Raw genomic sequence first — 17,859 nt, 5'->3', positions numbered from 1 at the left:
TGCCCAGGGACCAACTCCAGTTCTTTTGCAAGTGCCTTGGTCAGAGGCACTGACAGGAGTATTAACCCTAACATGTCTTTGATGGTGGGAGGAAACCGGGGCACCGGGTGGAAACCCATGCAAACATGTGGAGAATATGCAAACTCCACACTGAAGGGACCTAGGATGGCTGGAGTTCGAACCTTTTTCCTGTGAGGCAATAGTGCTAACCACTGAGCCACCATGCTGGCTAAAGCCTTTGCAAACAAGCAGTGAGGACAGATGGCACAGTGAACGATAGTTACTTGTGTGATCAACTTTGAGAGCAGCTTTTAGTGACTTTCAACTTTGAGAGCATCTTTTAGTGGTTTTCTCCACAAGTCCATTGAGTTTCTGATGAAGTCTCTTAATGTCTTATTGACCTTGTATACTGCGAGACAGTCAAGGATCAGTGAGTGCTGCACTGAATCCTGGGCTTTGCAGTTTTTCATCCAGAATATGGATTGGCAATATGGTTTAAAGAAGACATATTGTGCTTTTTGTGATTTTCAGTTATCTTTATACGGTTATAATATTGGATGTCTATGTGAAATGAAAAGTTCCAAAACTTGAGGGGAATGTATGTAAAAATGATCCCTGTAAGACAAAAGCCTTCAGCCTTCAGCCACTTGCAAAGTTACCTCCTCCTTGTGATGACATCAGATTGTTCGCACATGCCCACAAACGGCAATCTTTCATAGCCTTTGTTGCTAAGGTTGTTGCTAAGGTTTTCCACAGGTTGTTGGCATTGTCCACTCGCATATTTTGGATCAGATTCAGGCTTGAACATGCATGGATGTATTTGAGAAGTTTCCATTTCGAGGAAAGAACAAGAAATCCGACTACGACTGTTTGTTTATGAGAACAGAGTGGGCTCACCAGGAGGGGAGCCTTAAAGAGATTATAAAATGCAATATGTCCAAATGAAAAAAATCATAAACTGGTTAATCTGAATACATCTGAGTACAATGAACTGAGCACCACCGTCATGCAGAACACCAGAAAAGCCAGTTAGTTTTTGTAATTTGCTTGAAATCAATTCTCTGAATTTTGTATCATAATACAGTGGAAACTGCTTAAAGTGATCACATCTATCTGGGTCAAATTGATCACTATAAGCAAATGATTATTATAACCTTTTTGTTCCTTTATTTCTCATGCAGATTACCACCTAATCAACATTTGTATATATCTATTACATGAATATAAAGTAATGAAACGGACAACGCCACTATTTACTGAATTTTATTGACTGTTTCAAAATACAGTACAGCTGTTTCAAATGCTTTTTGTTTCGCTGCTGCATTTATTGTGTCATTTTTGGCAGTTTGTCATAAGCTTCAAGGAGACTAAGTTTTTCATTGAGAGAAAATGATTTTCTTTTTCCCATCATGATTTCAATGTGCATACAGCACCAGCCTCAGGTAACCAGCTGGAAACAAAGAGGTTGTGCGTTTACGCTGCGCTGGGTGGGGCCACAGAAACCTGTGGAGGGGCGCCGCAACGGTGCCGCAGCCACTAAGTACATACGTGTATCATATATGAGTAAGGTAAAAAAAAAAAAAAAGCAAATTATACAAACAGCATTTGTATAGGAATGATTCTGTCTCAAGCTTTTTGATTTATGTAAGTGGTTGATCACTGTAACCGTGACCACTATAAACAGTCTCCACTGTAATACAACATATCTGCCAGCTCTAGTTCAAACTGTGCTGAGATCGGTCCATCTCAACTTGTAGTCGTGCATTGACAGCTCTGTTTTCCAGCAGCTGCAGCTTTGGGCCTCTGGTGTTGTTTCCAGTCCCTTGCTGAGCTTAGCTAGTGTATTGACACACATGTCCCTTCAGCTTCAAAAAGATGATGCTTGACAGGAGTTTCCATGTTGAAGAGAGACAGGTTATTGGACAGTAGTTGGATGTTGCTGTTCCCTTGTGGGGATCTTTCATGATCAGCAATATCCTGCCTTGTGTTAAACAGGCAGGGTGGGAGTCTGCTGTTAGTAACTGGTTCATAGCAGCACTATTAGTTTCTACAACCAGTAGGTGTGGATCATTTTAGGACCCAATCATCCAGGCTCCTGCTCTGGATGATTGCAGTAGTCTGGCTTTGGGTGAATAAGCCACTGAGCGTCAGTGTTACGTGATTATTCTTTCACCCATAAATACATGCACATACTGGCCTGTAGGTTTATTCAGCATCAGTCCCAAATCTAAATCAAAGCTGTATTTTAACGTTAGCTGCTAGAGCTATAACTACAGCATATTACATAACAGCTATAGCAGAGGGTCAAGAGACAGTAGCTCCTCAGCATCAATTAAATTAAATCAGTACATATGTAGAGAGAAAATACTGCCATTTGATATTGCACACATTATACGTTCACTAACCTCTCCCTACTTAAAATGGCATGAAGTACCTTTTAAATTATGACTTTTTACCTCCCAAATTCTGTGGATGAGAATGGGCCAGAGACTGACATTCAACATAACCTGACCTACAAACAAACAATCCTTCCTGTCTCCTGTGTTACATGACTGCTATTGTGGCTATAATAAAGGCTCATCGTTTTTGCTTTTTACCAATTTTCATTGAAAAGTGCCTTTTTTCAAACTAGGGGAGATTGGTATTTTCATCAGATTTTATTGGTTGATGTGATGATTTTATGTGTTTTGTCATGTTTTCAGCAAAGAATGTCCACCTATTTGAGGGCATCTCAGAAGATGGTTAAATTTGTTGAAATTGAGGATAAAAATAGAGAGAAAACACAAATGAACTGCTAATCATGTACACAAAAAGTACACGGGCTAAGGGAAGGTGCAGAGGGTTGCGCAATTGATTGTATTTTTTCAATCAAATGTCATTCAGACTCTTGTATTGATATCCTTTCAACATATATATTTTCTATGTATCAGATATTTTCTTTATTTATATTCAAAATAAATAAGAATACATTGATATCGTATGTCATCAAAAACCAAAAATGATGAGCCCTTGCTATAATGTGAAGTGATGTGTGAAGTGTGAAGCGACACTGTGCATCACTGATTCCCAAACAAGGGTTACATGTAACAGGGTACTTCTGCGGTTGCCAAGGGGTACTTGGAAAGATTGTGGAGTAGTAGTAGTAATAGTATTTGTGTTGAGGAGGAAAATTAAAATTTATTTATATTTATACTTTGGTGTGAGACACACCTCCCACCAACATACACAAGTCTCCACATATGGCAATGTAGAGTGCATGAAAACTAATTGGGCAGAGACGCTGAAGTAGCTGGCTAAAAGTAATGAATAAATATTTGAGCTTCTGCCACTTCAAGTGACAATTCAAGTATCACCATGGCTTGCATAAAAAATACGTAGATGTATATGTTTTAACAATATCCACTTTTATGTAATTAATAGTCTTAAATAACATCCACTTTAAAATGTATTCCTGATAGGTGGAGTCAATGAGCTCAACTTCAGGTGTATGTCAGACAAAAAAGGTTGACAACCATTGCTGTATATCATTATCATATTATTAGTGTTTTTAAGTCAGCTTTAAGAAATTACTTAATTAGTTACAACTGCTTGATTTTCTATTTTAAATAGTATTTATAAAGCATTTCAGTTTAAAACTACACTTTTTTCTAAACGTATAACAGTACAGTCTTCCTGAGACACGAAAGTCTTTGATGAATCATTTAGTTATTAATTAGTTCAGAGGGTTAATTTAATCGAGTGATAATCAGACAACCTTGGAGTCCACCCAGTGAGACTCACTGGTCAAAAGCTTATGAGACACACTGCTGTAAATGATTTCCATCCCATTATTACGGGAACAGAGGAGTGCAGGAGTCACAGCAGGTGACCTAATTTGATCTAACACTGTAATGAGGATAAAGATCTTTCTAATAGGCACAGCCAAGTATTACAGGGCCTGTTAGGAAAACTCCAAATGGCTCCCAGTGATAGGCCTATTACTGTATTTGTCCAACAAAGTGGCCTTGATGTAGTTCCCTATCTCTCAGGTCTCTCGTTATAGTTGAAATATATACAATACCGTAAATTATCACAGAAAATTGGTTTTGCAAAATGTGCACAGGTCCCCCTGTTGAATGCTGTTATGTCCATTATCACTTGACATTAGGTAGTGGAGGGGTTCTACATGCAACAGCTACATTCAGCACTCATTTACCACCACCCTGCGAGGGAGAGGCTCAGATAACATCAAATACTCTCCTGCTGAGACACTATTAATTAATAAGACTCATGCTTAAGGAGCCTTTCCCCTTTCCCTCATTGTGCTTGCTTGCTAGAAATCGATTTGTGTCTCTCCTGCTGCCACTGTGTCTGACAGATGTCTTTTTGCAGTACAACGCTCACGCTGCAAGCAGTCACAGTGTCTGCAGCTTAATCATGCCAGGCCAGATAAGAGGCCTAGAGCTGCCTGTTGGGGTTGGAGCATGAAAAAACCTCTTAGTTGTTCTCCACTGCAGGCATTGTTGACAGGTCACAGGATTGGATAAAGGGCAGTTGAGAAAAACCTCTATTTCTCCTCTTCTACTATTTATATGTTGTAATCGTGCAGGGACCTACATGTACGTTTGTGTGAAATCGGTTTGTGGTCTTTTCTAGGGAGGGAAATCTCGGTCGGTCGGCACACCACTTTGGTCAAGACAGAAATATTTGATGGAAACAACTATTGAATTGATTTTCATGGAATTTGGTACAGATATCCATAGTCTCCAAAGGATGAAGCCTAAGATAAGATGTTGGAAATGGTAAACATTATACCTTAAAATCAGCATGTTAGCATTGTCATTATGAGCGTGTTAGCATGCTGACTATGCAAATACAGCCTCACAGAGCTGCTAACATGGCTATAGCTCTAAGTCTTGTTTGCTATCATCTCACAGCTGTGTACAGATTAATAAGCTACCTTATCCAGAATGGCAAAAGTGGATTTATTATATTTAAATCTGAGCCAGGCAAGGTTTTTATGTGATTAAACCAGGTTTGCAAATTTCTCATCAACCTCAATCATACAGTAGCACTACAGCAGAGAATCATCTCATCTCCACTTGAGACCCATCAGCTTCACCTTATCACCAAAATGAAATTCCAAATATTTCTCTTGTTGTCATTTGGCTGTGTAGTTTTCTAGTTAAGACCTTCAATTTGCGCTGTAAGGGTTAAAGTACATAGAAGCAGTTTAACCCTTTTACTCTTGCACAAAGCGAACACAACCACAGTCTGGACCACTACAGCTCCACTGATGCTGGATTATATTAGATCTTTTCTTGATTACTATTCCAATTATGTCAATTATAATTAGTAATTATAATACTGGTTTTACATTCACTGCAATAGGCTGCAACACACATCGATGTGATCTTATGCTAGTCTTGACAATGGGGTGCTAGTTCTCATCAGTGTTAAATGTTTGTTTCATGTAAATAGTGAGGAATGTGTTGGTTTCTCGTGATTATAAGACTTTGTATGTGTGTTTAAGCATTTTGTAACCACCATTTTTGACAGGTGCTATGCAGAAAGTGCATGAAATATTCCAAATACTCTCTCGGGTATGTCTTAATTTCCTGACTTTTCTTTGGTTAGTGTTATCTGACGTGCTGTGTACGGTGCACCTCCATGTTGAACAAGGTGAAGTAAATCAATCTTTCTCTGTTTTTCCTACATGCTGTCAATAATTCTGTGGGTTTGCACAAACAGATCAGCCTAATCGTATTTTTACAAAAACAACGACTTGGTCAGCTCGATCAGCTATCTGGAGTGCAGTGCAGTAAATACTACCATCCTGCAAATGCTAAGCATTCAAATACTTTGAAATGTTTGAGAGGGATGAACTCACATTGTTTCTTCTTGTCACATACATATCATTCTCACACAACAGTAATTCTGCTTAATGAGGATAATCCCTTAAATCAGGCCTCTATTGTCACTATTGAGGTTATCCCATTTTATTTCCTTATCATGCTGATCTATCATCAGCATGTTCTTCTGATAAACATCAAAGACACAAAGAAGAGGGATAATGGATAATTGCAGGGGAAGAAATCAAATTAAATTATACATGGTGTTTAAGCTGTATCTGCCACGGTGCACTGGGGCATGCAATATCACTGTAGTCTATTTACTTTGATAGACTGGCACACTCACAGTCTCATAAATAATAAACTATAAATAATATTTATCCATTAGTCTAAGTTTTTTTTTTTTTAAATACATCATATAAACTCAGAAAACTACAGAAAATATCACAACACAAAACACAAGTTTGTCTCACTATTTTTTTTTACATATCTCTCACTTTCCCTGTGAATTCACTTGTAAATAGTGTCGTTTGTTTGTTTGTTGATCATGTGTTTTGTGAGATGTTATTATTACATTTATTTTTGTCTCACCGTCATAGATTTTTTTTTACCTGTTTATGTGGTTGCATTTGTTTCTGCCTCTGTAGTTTTATTTAATATTTTACTTCTGTCTTTTTGGCTTTCTGTTTTGAGGTTTTGCACACAGACTGAAATAAAAACTAACCACATTCATTAATACTGTATCTCTACCACAGTGATTTAGCCTCATGGTAGCCAATTTATCAGCTTTGTGGCTACAGCAGACATAGTAGCTTTTCAGATTCCCAAACTGTATTTCTAGTTACAAGTTTCAAGTAACGAGTTTCTAATTACAGGTGTTTTGTATTTCTAGTTGGCCTGTTCATGGTTCTCTGAGAAATGGTCCGTTATTGTTTCATGTAGATCACAAAAAAGGCAACTTAACCAAATGAGCAGAGCACTTGTGATGTTGTCTGTCATTGTACTTCCTGTATAAAATGATCCAAATAAAGCCTAAAATTTTACATTACATGCTGAATCAAGGACCCGGAGTTTACCATCAGTGTGCATGGGGTTAGACTGCACATAGCATGATCTACATGGATTTGCAGCCTTGCTCTGCCAGTGGTCTGGCAGTCCTTGGTTTTGGTAACAAACAAGGAGAAACACAGGTTTCTACATTAAAAGGAAAGGATATTACATTGTACATTGCAAATTTCTCAAAACCCTTTAGTACAAAGTGAGTTAAATATAGGATATTGCACCACCGCACTTCGATTCTGATGGCAAGAATAGCATGCATGCCGGTATCTTTATTAAAGTGAATTAGTGATGAATCACCCTCATGTATGAATCATACATCAATAGTAGCCTAATTTTATGCATGATCCATGGTGATGAAGATACAGAAAAATAGAAATGGATGGCAAAAATAGCATACTGTGAGTATTTTAGAGACCCTCCAAAATTTCACAAATCATTTTTTCAGGGGAGTTCCTTGTTAAGAGGAGCCAAGCTTCTGCCTACATGGAACTACTCTATAGACACTAAAAAATGTGATCGCTCTTATTATTCTTTGGAGCCGTTTTTTAACAAACTACCATGCCCAAACTGTTTGTGATATAAGGAACATGTCACCCAGCAATGGTGCGGCTCACTGATGTGTTTTTAATAGTATTTGGACAACAACGGAGGTCTACGGCACAGAGGAATACAATATATCAGACTTTGGATACACACACACTTGTTAGTAGATCCATTTATTGTTGGTTTGGCTCTGCACATGAGAATTGTTGACAATAAGAGAAAATTAGAAATATATAGAAAATTCCAAGCCTTTTCCTTTTAATTATAGGATTAATATAACTTCTAACAGGTGTTTGTGCTCACTTCAACAACTCTCAACCATAAACTTTGCAATTCACAATAGCAGATACTAGAAGATTATTTGGAATTTTTTTTTAAAGTTTTGACAAAATAAATAAAAATAATCCTTCGCCCACATAATCTGCTGTGCAGTAAAAATATTTAATGAAAGTGAAATGTGACAACACTGTAGCACACCGATTTGTCTGATGAAAATTATGCGAGCTTACTACATTAGCAGCCCGGGTCTTGTGTGAAGGCAGTAACCAAGTCTTTATTTGTGACTAACATTCTCAAATCATTTGTCAAATGAGGGTTCAACACATGTTTATTAACCTGTATCATACACCAGTTTGTGTCTGAAAATGTTAGCCTTGTTACCTTTATTCACCTCCTCCAGGTTGACGAGGTGTTTTGTATTAAACCTGCTGGCCTGCTTTGTCCTTGGCATTCAATTTTTCCTCATTCATTTAATATCAATTAAATTAAAAAACATACCTACAGCAAACAGCCACTGAGAAAAAAAACTGAAAGTTGTTTTTGCAGAAATAATGAGAAAAAACTGCAGAATCCTGGAGGGACTGACCAGGGGTCTGGCTAAGGTGGGGAATCCTCTGTATTTGTGCTAGGGTCAGGCAGCAGGGGGCAGATACTTGACAGAGGTCACAGCAGACAGCGGGTCATAAATATAGGAGACAGGCTGATCTGGCCTATGACAAGGAAAGGGCGGCTCTACTGTAATGGGTAATAAATGTCAGAGCCTCCCTACAGCCTCAGATGAGCGATTGTTAAGAAGCTTCACTGATCCTGAGCTGCTAAAGCCTCGAGACAGACTGACAACCAGTAGAGGAAACATTTACACGGATAGAACGGCTTGTTTGGATGACGCCCCCTTCCTCGCTGTCGCCATAGGCAAAACGAGAGAGGTGATTAATCAGGTTGTTAGCATGTTTGATGGAGAGTAGAGGAGAAAGGAGAGGAGGAATCCATGTGCTGAGAAGAGAGGAGAGTGTGAAAGGTAGCAAAATGAAGAGGAGAGCTCCGACGCTGTGATTCATCAGGGGTTACTGATTCTCTGGGGAGCAATAATTTCTGAAGTAACAGGCCTTGATTGCAATAATGTCCCCATAGCAACTATTATCTTTAATGACTATTATTATGACTGTCATAAAATGGAGACTGGAGCAAGTGTTATTAAAATATGGTATTATGCAACTACACCTTTGAATGATCAAATCCTACTTTTCATTTTTAAATCCTGCGACTTTGAAAAGGTAGAAAAGGTAGAAAATGTTTAAGCACTGCAGCTAAAAAGTAAACAAGGTCTCCTTGGTGCAAAATATGGGCTCTTGAGCTATGTCTGCTGGGTGTTAAAATAATTAATTAGTTTAATGTTCAGTAAAATTACAAAAGGTTGAGACTTACATTTGGTGACTCTCTGGATTTTCCTCTTAACCTCGCCACCACCTGAACCACCACAACCATCCTCATCATCACAGTCCCCACTGTAACGTCCCTCTGCATCTCCACTTCCTGTTTCAATCTGGTCCAATGTCCCCAGTTTAGGAATGGATTTTCCTTGCAGCAGCTGGTTGTGAAAAACAGAAAACAGACATTTATAGATTTTTCACAGAAAAATACACAGATTTATTTAGGTGGATCAGTTTATGTTTCCACATATCAAAGGTTGGTGTGTTTACTGCTGCAAGAAGCATTATGTCCACATTATTTTTTTATCATATTCACATTTAATATTCACAGTAGGTTACAGTGAACAAGGTCCTCTCATGGCAAGGGCAGTTCCAAATATGCTTTCAGAATGAAGACAAAATGCAAAAGAGCTGCTGATTATACTACTAATCAACCACAGTCCTCTATATAAAAACAGTGGAAATGTGCAGCAAATGGCATATTTTAGTACAGGTTTCATCCCAGATTTTCCCTTTTCTGTTTTTTTTTTTTTTTGTATATGATTTCAGATAGTTTAGTCCCCCTCCACTCAAAATGTGTTTTTCCTCTTGTTACTCCAGGTGGATGTTTGAACTTCACAGTGCAGAATGATGTACATGCAGAGTTTGACACTAGAAGGCTGTTTTCATATTCATCTGCTTAAAGTGGAAAGTGTCTCTATGTTCACCAAAAATCTGAGTTTAAGGCAAGCTACCAGCTATGAGCATGATTTGTGGTCCAGTATACAACTTACACAAGTGTGATGTGGAAACTTGAAGCCTCCAGTGCTCATACATTGAGAATATTTGCATATTCATAGATTCTGGACTTTTTAATGAGGGGAAAGCAGGAGATGTCATTTTAAGGATTTTAATGAGAAAACCATGTGGAAAAACCATATTAGACACATGTTAATATTCAAAGTAGAGCATTTTACATACATCTTAAAACATTTCTGGAGAGAATCTATAATATTTAAAATACATAGTTTAATTCCTATGTTTTTGTTAATTCAGAAAAAAACAAAAATAATGACCCTGAAATATACACACTTGGCTGGTGAATATAAGTTAATTAAACTATGAGCATTAACAATTACCCTGAACACAACCACCTACTGACTACACTTAAATGAATCCATACTATGAATAACATGTAGCTCACCCCACTCAGCCGCAGTGGCCTGTAGGGCATCTGAACTTTCTGCTGTATTGCTGTGCAGCAGAATCTCAATCAAATACTTTGTGAACTCAATGCCAGGGGAAATACATACACTAATTGGCACATTTAAATTCATGGTGCGTCATTGGAAACAAGAGAGAATGCTTTGTGTTGATCAGAAAAGTAGTGTCTACAGCCCAGGCTTCATAGTCCAGTAGGTAGATCGCTGCTCAAGGGCTCAGTATGTGAAGTTCAAAGGCTGTAACTCTGAACGCAGTTTACAGAGGAAACAGCATTTTGCAATACTTAGTGTGCACATGGGAGACAATATGCAACCTGAGGTTTTAGATTCACTTGTTTATAGTTTTCAAAAGAGATAAAAAGGTTTAGATATATGTTTACACGAGTCTGTGCATATCTATGTGAGTGAAAGTGCTGTTTTCTAGTGTACCAAATCTGCTGTTGAAAATAGTCCCTGACAAATGCAGTATTTTCTCCTGTTTAAGAAATGTTTACTAAAAACCACAGTGCACAGCTGTTTCCCCTACCATTGCCTTGGAGGGGAAGCCCACCCCACCAATGGGACACACCGTCCCTCCTAAAAGAAACAAATAAAAACAAATGTAACTTATACTAGCAGGATAGCAGGAACGTGATAGGCTCGCACATGTTCATATGTGTGTTGCATAGACTATATATGGTGTGTTGTAATCAGGGCTGTAGTGGAGGCTAAACAAACATAAACACTGTTTAGCTACTTCTCAAATTCAGAAATAGTGTTTACGCATCACTTCACAGCTGTTGGCTCAGACTGGCTCCCTACCGCAGTTTCTGTTGTAGCTTCTAGGAACGCTCGTTTTGTTTTCCGTTTGAACATTGTACAGATTGTATGAGACACGGCTGTTACTGTTAACATGGACTGAAAGTTTTCTTTTCCTAGGATGGTGACAGAATGTTCTGCGAAAACCTGCCCCTGTTTTGCCTCTGATTGCCTCTGACCCTGATATTCTTACCCTAACCATCTCACTCCTCATGCCTAAACCTAACCAACCTAACAAACCTAATCAATGAAGGCAATGAGTACTAGCCATAGAATTCTTCGAGGCATTTAGTCCCAAACTGATAGAACCTTTACCCACAATCTTATTATTATTAATTATTAATGTTATTATTTGTTATATGATGCCATAGAAAAATGTCGACGCCCAGGGTCTTTGGAGCAGAGACTCATAATTGTCTTGCCCAAACCAGGCAAGAATCCCAAACTTTGCAGCTCATACAGGCCTATTTCAATATTTCAACCCAGTAAATATTAAACTTTCTCTAAAATCTTTGCTCCACGACTTGAAAAGGTTCTTGCTGACATAATCAACATGGACCAAATAGGATTCATTCAGAATAAGTCATCAACTGACAATGTAAGAAGATTTTTCAACACAATCCATAGCTCAAAATCTGACCAAAACCCATGTTTTGTAGTGTCGCTTGACACGGAAAAGGCATTTGACCGTGTTGAGTTGCAATACTTGTTTGAGACAATGGAAAAAATTAATATAGCTCCCAATTTCGCCAACTTGATCAAATATATATATATATAAATCAATAAGGACATCTCGATCAGATTCGTTCTATGAAGCAGCACTAGACAGGGCTGTTGCCTTTCGCCTTTATTATTCGCCATTGCCATTGAATTGTTGGCGACAGCAATGAGGTCTAACCTGGCCATTCATGGGATACAAATTGGTGACTGCATCCACACTTTGTCTCTTTACGCAGATGATATATTGGCATGCCTCTCAAGTCCAGACAAATCTATCCCAGCTCTGATGGATACACTGACGGAATAGGCAATGGTAAAATTTCAGGCTACAAGATTAATATAAACAAGTGTAGTCATGCCTCTTAATGCCAAAGCTAATGTTCAATCTTCTGGTACCATGCTTCAGTGGAGCTCTAATCACATCAACTACTTAGGACTCAAAATTCCAAATGAGGTGCATAGAGGATTATAAGAGATAGAATGACTTACCTTTGTCTTTAATTGGGCGAATTAATGGCCTAAAAATGAATACGTTGCCAAATACCTGTATGTTTTCCAGATGCTACCAATTCCAGTCCCTGAACTATTTTTCAAACAACTCAAGTCTTGTCTCACACAAGAGAAATGGAGAAACAAACCACCCAGGATAAAACTGACAGTACTACAAAGCCCTCTTGAAAAGGGTGGACTGGAAGTCCCTAATTTTGAGTACTTCTACTAGTCGGCACAAATTTGAGCAGAAACAAACAAATTGAAACAAATTGAACAACATCACCCAAATAAGTTGAAATTGGAATCAGTACCATACATCAGCTCTTTAAATTCTCTACTCATTATAACAACAAACTCAATCACTATACATACATTTAAGATTTGGCGACAACTTTGGAAGAAAACAGTTTATTTTCAGTCTATTTATAACAAATCCCCTTTTCACATAAATCTCTCTTTACCTAAAGCCCTTAGAGATGGTATCACAAAACTAAGGTTTACAAAAGGTATCAAATCTTTTGGGAATTGTTTAAAGATAAAGCCCTTCAGACCTTTGAAGAGGTCTCCCTTCAGTACAGGCTACCCTGAACTCACTTTTTCAAAAATCTCCAGGTTAGGCGCCTTATCATCTCGGAACAAGGTGGCCTTCTACAATCATTAGAAGAGTTGCCTCTAGATAAACTTGTGTGTGACAAACAGGGAGTAAGAGGATTTATATCTTATATTTACTCGAGAATTTTTCAAACCATAGGATGGGAAGTGTTAGGAGTAAAATGCAAATGGCAAGAAGACCTTGAGTATAATTTTGAGGAAGTGCAATGGGAAAAACTGTGTATTGGTAGTCAGTATTTCTCTTTTAACACTGGACATAAAATTAAAAAATACAATCTCATTCATAAAATATTCTATAGCCCTAACAGGCTGCACAGAATAAAGCCTCAGTATTTCCAGTTCTGCCCAAGATGTAAAACTGGAATAGGAACACTGATACATACTGCATATGTTCTGGGCCTGCTATACTTAATGACATCACAGAAATAACCATCCCCACAGTACCAAGAATAACCCTACTGGGCGACAAATCTATGATAAAAGTCAATAAAAACAAACTCATATTTATTAGGATTGCCCTTATCACAGCCAACAAATGTATAGCCATGCAATGGAAAGATCCATCATCCACCTACATCTGCTATATAGACTAATGAATTAGTGTCATGTCTACCAAATGAACAGATAATGTATAACCTGAAGGAGATTTGGGGTGGTTTCCTAACGTTTCTGGAGACAGAGTCCATAACATAGTACTCCTTTTATATTCAAATAAGTATTGAATCCAACTGTCATCTGTGGGTTAGACATGTTTGTTTTATAGTGGTTGTTGTTTTTTTCTTTTCTTTTTATCCCACTCTTTCAACTAAATTGATACACAAGGGCTGTTATTTATTCCCTCTCTGCAACTATCTTGTTTTATGTTTTTTTTGTTTTGTTTTTTTTAAATATTCTATACTGTTTATATTTATTCCTTTGTCTTTGAAAAGGCACATATGCTGAAGAAATTAGTGATCAACCTGAAGGGATGGTGGGATGGATGTGTGTGGATAATGTGGGGTGGGCGGAGGGCGAAGGGAGGGGTAGGATGGTTGATCTGGCATCTATGTGATTATATTTTTGTACATTGTTGCATTATTCAGCTCAAGGGCTGTTACAGTATGTTACAAAACCAATAAAGATAATGTTGAAAAAAGAATTCTGTAATCAAAGACTGGATCTGTGTAAACATCACACATTTTCAGTTCAGCTGTAAGTCATGGGAGTACAGACTTCTGAATTTTAAACAGACTTTCATGTCTTCATCCTCATGAGTCAGTACAATCTGCTTTCACATAAATTACACATGAGTTTAAAAGAAAACCTAAGCATGTTATTTTTGTTTGGTTTGGTTCTTACTAGCAGATGAAATGATTTGGACCAAACAGTAGTGAAGTAGAAAAACCTTGGTTTTCACAGCAAATTCATTTGTTCTGAAGCTGGGGAAACATTCATGTTTGACCAAATCTGTCAATCAGCAGGCAACTCAATTCCTTTACTCTTCAGGGCCAGGGGAGTAACTGCTCTGCATTTGATTGTATTGAACAGCTGTACTGCTCTTTCTGACACACAATGAAGGAAGCCTGAATAGCCAAACTGTGTTATTAGTCTCAGTTCTGTGAATGACATGGGGCTTTGTCTAACACTGGCTGTGAGACAGGTGCTCTGATTTCATTCAGTGCTTCTCCAGATGAGAAACTGCTCTGAGTGGGCACCCTTGGGGGAGGCCTCCGGCTGTTCTTTCAGTGTGGAGAGTTAGTGACAACCAAATAATACCAATTACTCTTTCCACAAACAAAACTGCCCATGCCATAATAAATCAAATCAAATCAAATCATCAAATCAATCTTATTTATATAGCACATTTCATGCAGTGGCTGCAGCCCAATGTGCTGCACATGACTGAAAGACAATGCGACAAAAACAAAAGCAAACAAACAGAGGTGACCAAAAGCAAAAAGAGCAAAATAACAAATAAAAAATGAAGCAACAATAGATGAATAAAACAACAAATGATGAGGCACCTTAAGTAAAAGCCAAGCTAAAAAGATATGTCTTAAGATTTCTTTTAAAAATGTCCACAGAGGTGGAGGTCCTCAGATCCTCAGGCAGACTGGGCCACAGTGGCTAAAAGCTGTCTCCCTATGCGTAATAAACTGCACTACTACGTGCTTAGTATGAATTTTCTGAACATAGCGATTACTTACTAACTGGTCATTTTCTTTTCTTTTAAAACTTCCAATTAAGACTTCCAATTAATTAACACTACAGGAGATGAACAATACCTTTTCTGGAAATCCTTTCAGTTTGCTGTGTTAATTTACTGTAGCTGTTGTTTACTGCTGATGCAAATTCAAACACTTTCTCTATTTACTTCACACTAAAACACATCTAATTGGAATTATTCAAAGTTAACTGAATTTCCTATATAAGTATTAAGAACACTAAAACTGAGATTTAGCAGTCAAACTCCTGTTTCTCTCTGTGTCTTATTGTCTTCCTTCTGTGTCTGTTGAAACTGTAAAGCCTTTTCTTGGAGATCTTAGTCTCCAGGGTGGCCTCCCCTCTGGCATCGGCACACCCTTGTTTGGCCACTCTGACTGCCATTACTGCATTGAAGTAAACTGGGGGAGAGGGCACTGCTCTTGTACGTGGCAGCAGGTGTTAATCGGTGTGCTTATCCATGTACGTTTGATTCATGATTGTGTTGACTTGATGATCATGGTCGGCTATATTGTGTCTTGAAGGGGACATATCATGCACATTTCCAGGACTATATTTATATTCTGGGGCTCTACTGGAATATCTTTGCATGATTTATAGTTAAGAAATTCCTTATTTATCTTATATTGGCCCTTCATGCGGCCTCAGTTCAGCCTCTGCCTGAAACAGACTGTTAGTGTGTCTTTAAGGCTGCCCTCCCGACGAGCCTACTCTGCTCTCATTGGCCAGCTTCCAGAGGCTGCCTCTCAGCAGACTTCTGGTGGTTCCAGGGGCTACATAAACAAAATATAGTAGCAGGATTTCACTTCTTTTTCTTGTTCTTTACTTGAAATGGAAAGACCTGAAATACATCCGAATCCGATCTTGAAAAATGCGAGTGGACAACATGAACAAACCTCAGCAATAAACATAGCAACAAAGACTACGGAAGAGACAGCTGTTTGTGGGTGAACATCATCACAGGGAGGAAGGAGGGGTAACATTGCAAACGCAGCATTCAGAGCAGGCTGAAGCCTGGACTTTTGACTTGCAGGGAGCATTTTACATTTTTAAGTTTTGGAACTTTGACCATGTTTAACATCCAACATCATAACAGTATATAAATGACAGAAAATGACAAAAAGCATAAAATGTCACCTTTAAATCTTTCTCTTGATTGACTCATTTTTGTTTTTAGTTTTCTTTTGTGGACTTTGCCAAGAGGTTCCAATTAGATCCTTGCACTGAGTGCAGCTTTCACTGAGGAATTATGGCAGTGACAATTTTACTGTCGAGAGGAATGGAGGAAAAGGGGAACATCTCTAAATTCCCAGAGTTAAGTAACTCTACCCTCCTGTCATACCTCGACTTGGGGAAAACTCTCAAACATGGCAGAATATAACAAAGAGGACGAGGATATCAGGTAAAAAATGTGTGTTGATATAGTCTGTAGCATTCTAGTTAGCTTCTCTGTTAGATTATATGCTACTCTTTACTCTGCATACTGCCTTGCACAAATGATTTGCTCTTGTGCGTTTAGTCTGTAATCAGCATTACAAATTATCTACATAGCATGTGCAGCCACAGGCTTACAGCAGTTCAGAAGTGGCTTTCATTTACAAGTAACTTTAAAAAGCTCATCTAAATCACCCAAGTGCTGATCTCCCCTCGTAAAGTGTAAAGTAAATGCTCAGGCAAATGCCACAATGGTAGCCGTGGCAACTGCTGTGCAGTAAGTAAACATTTCATCAGCTGTCCGTTGGAGTTCCTGTTTGATCAATGGGAGGAAACACACTCAGTGGAGAAAACTGCTGAGTCTCTGCTGTTTGCTGTTAATAATAATGAGGATAAACAAGCAATGGTCACAGGAGGCAAGAGAGGAACCAACTGGAGAGAAGTGAAAATGAGGAAAATTGTTTAAAAATGAACAGTATTAGTGAAGTAGAACAGAAATACTAGGAAAAATAGTCACCATATAGCCCCAGTTCACGGCTCAAACTAACCGTTGGACATAAAATATGATATTTAGGTAGCGCTTTAATGCAGGCAGTCTGTCTCAATGTCTATCTCTTAGTCTCAAAAACATAAATCATTTAAAAATGTCACTAATCAGAACAAAATAAAACACTATATTGTATATTTCCATTGTGCACTAATACACGCAACACAACAAAGCAGCACTCTATGTACTGCCAACTAACATGATTTATAGATCCTATAATATGTTTAATTTAATTTCTTTCTTTGATTTAATTATTTATCATGTTGTTTTTTTTCTTGTGGATCTTATTCCTCTAGCATAAATATGTTTTTTTATTTATATATCTATTGATAATACAAATTTTCCTTATCATAACATTTGCTTATTTGAATGTTCTTGAAATCAGCTATTGCTTCTTTTGAGTTGTATATCTTTCTGTTTGGGACTTTTTTGATATTTACACACATGCTTGTCTTCCTAGTCTTTGTGCCACCTCCACTCCATACCCTAAAAAAACCCCAAAAATATCTCTCCTGTGGCCCAACTTATAAATTTTTAACTTCACTGCTGTACACGTCGCAACAGTAATACCAGCCTCTTCCTCAGGAAATCCCAACAAAGACTGTAGTTCATGAGGTCTCAAAAGATTTGGTATGGGAACCGATGCTTGGCTTAACTTTTGCTGTTGCACCATACAGAGAATTCTGACAAGGCGGATCACAGTATAT

At 38.1% G+C, this 17,859-nt stretch overlaps 1 protein-coding gene across 1 annotated transcript in view; it reads right to left on the bottom strand.

Annotated features, from left to right (window-relative positions):
* gpc5a (glypican 5a) overlaps nucleotides 1–17,859 on the bottom strand; it is a 119,064-nt gene that overhangs the window by 33,602 nt on the left and 67,603 nt on the right. The window contains exon 8 of the mRNA XM_067586534.1: nucleotides 9,141–9,303. Coding sequence (XP_067442635.1) covers nucleotides 9,141–9,303 — 163 coding nt within the window. The remainder of the gene's footprint in view (nucleotides 1–9,140; nucleotides 9,304–17,859) is intronic.

The sequence above is a fragment of the Thunnus thynnus genome, chromosome 1 (genome assembly GCF_963924715.1).
Source record: "Thunnus thynnus chromosome 1, fThuThy2.1, whole genome shotgun sequence".
In the NCBI taxonomy this organism is placed as follows: Eukaryota; Metazoa; Chordata; class Actinopteri; order Scombriformes; family Scombridae; genus Thunnus; species Thunnus thynnus.
This window is presented reverse-complemented; position numbering and strand designations above follow the sequence as displayed.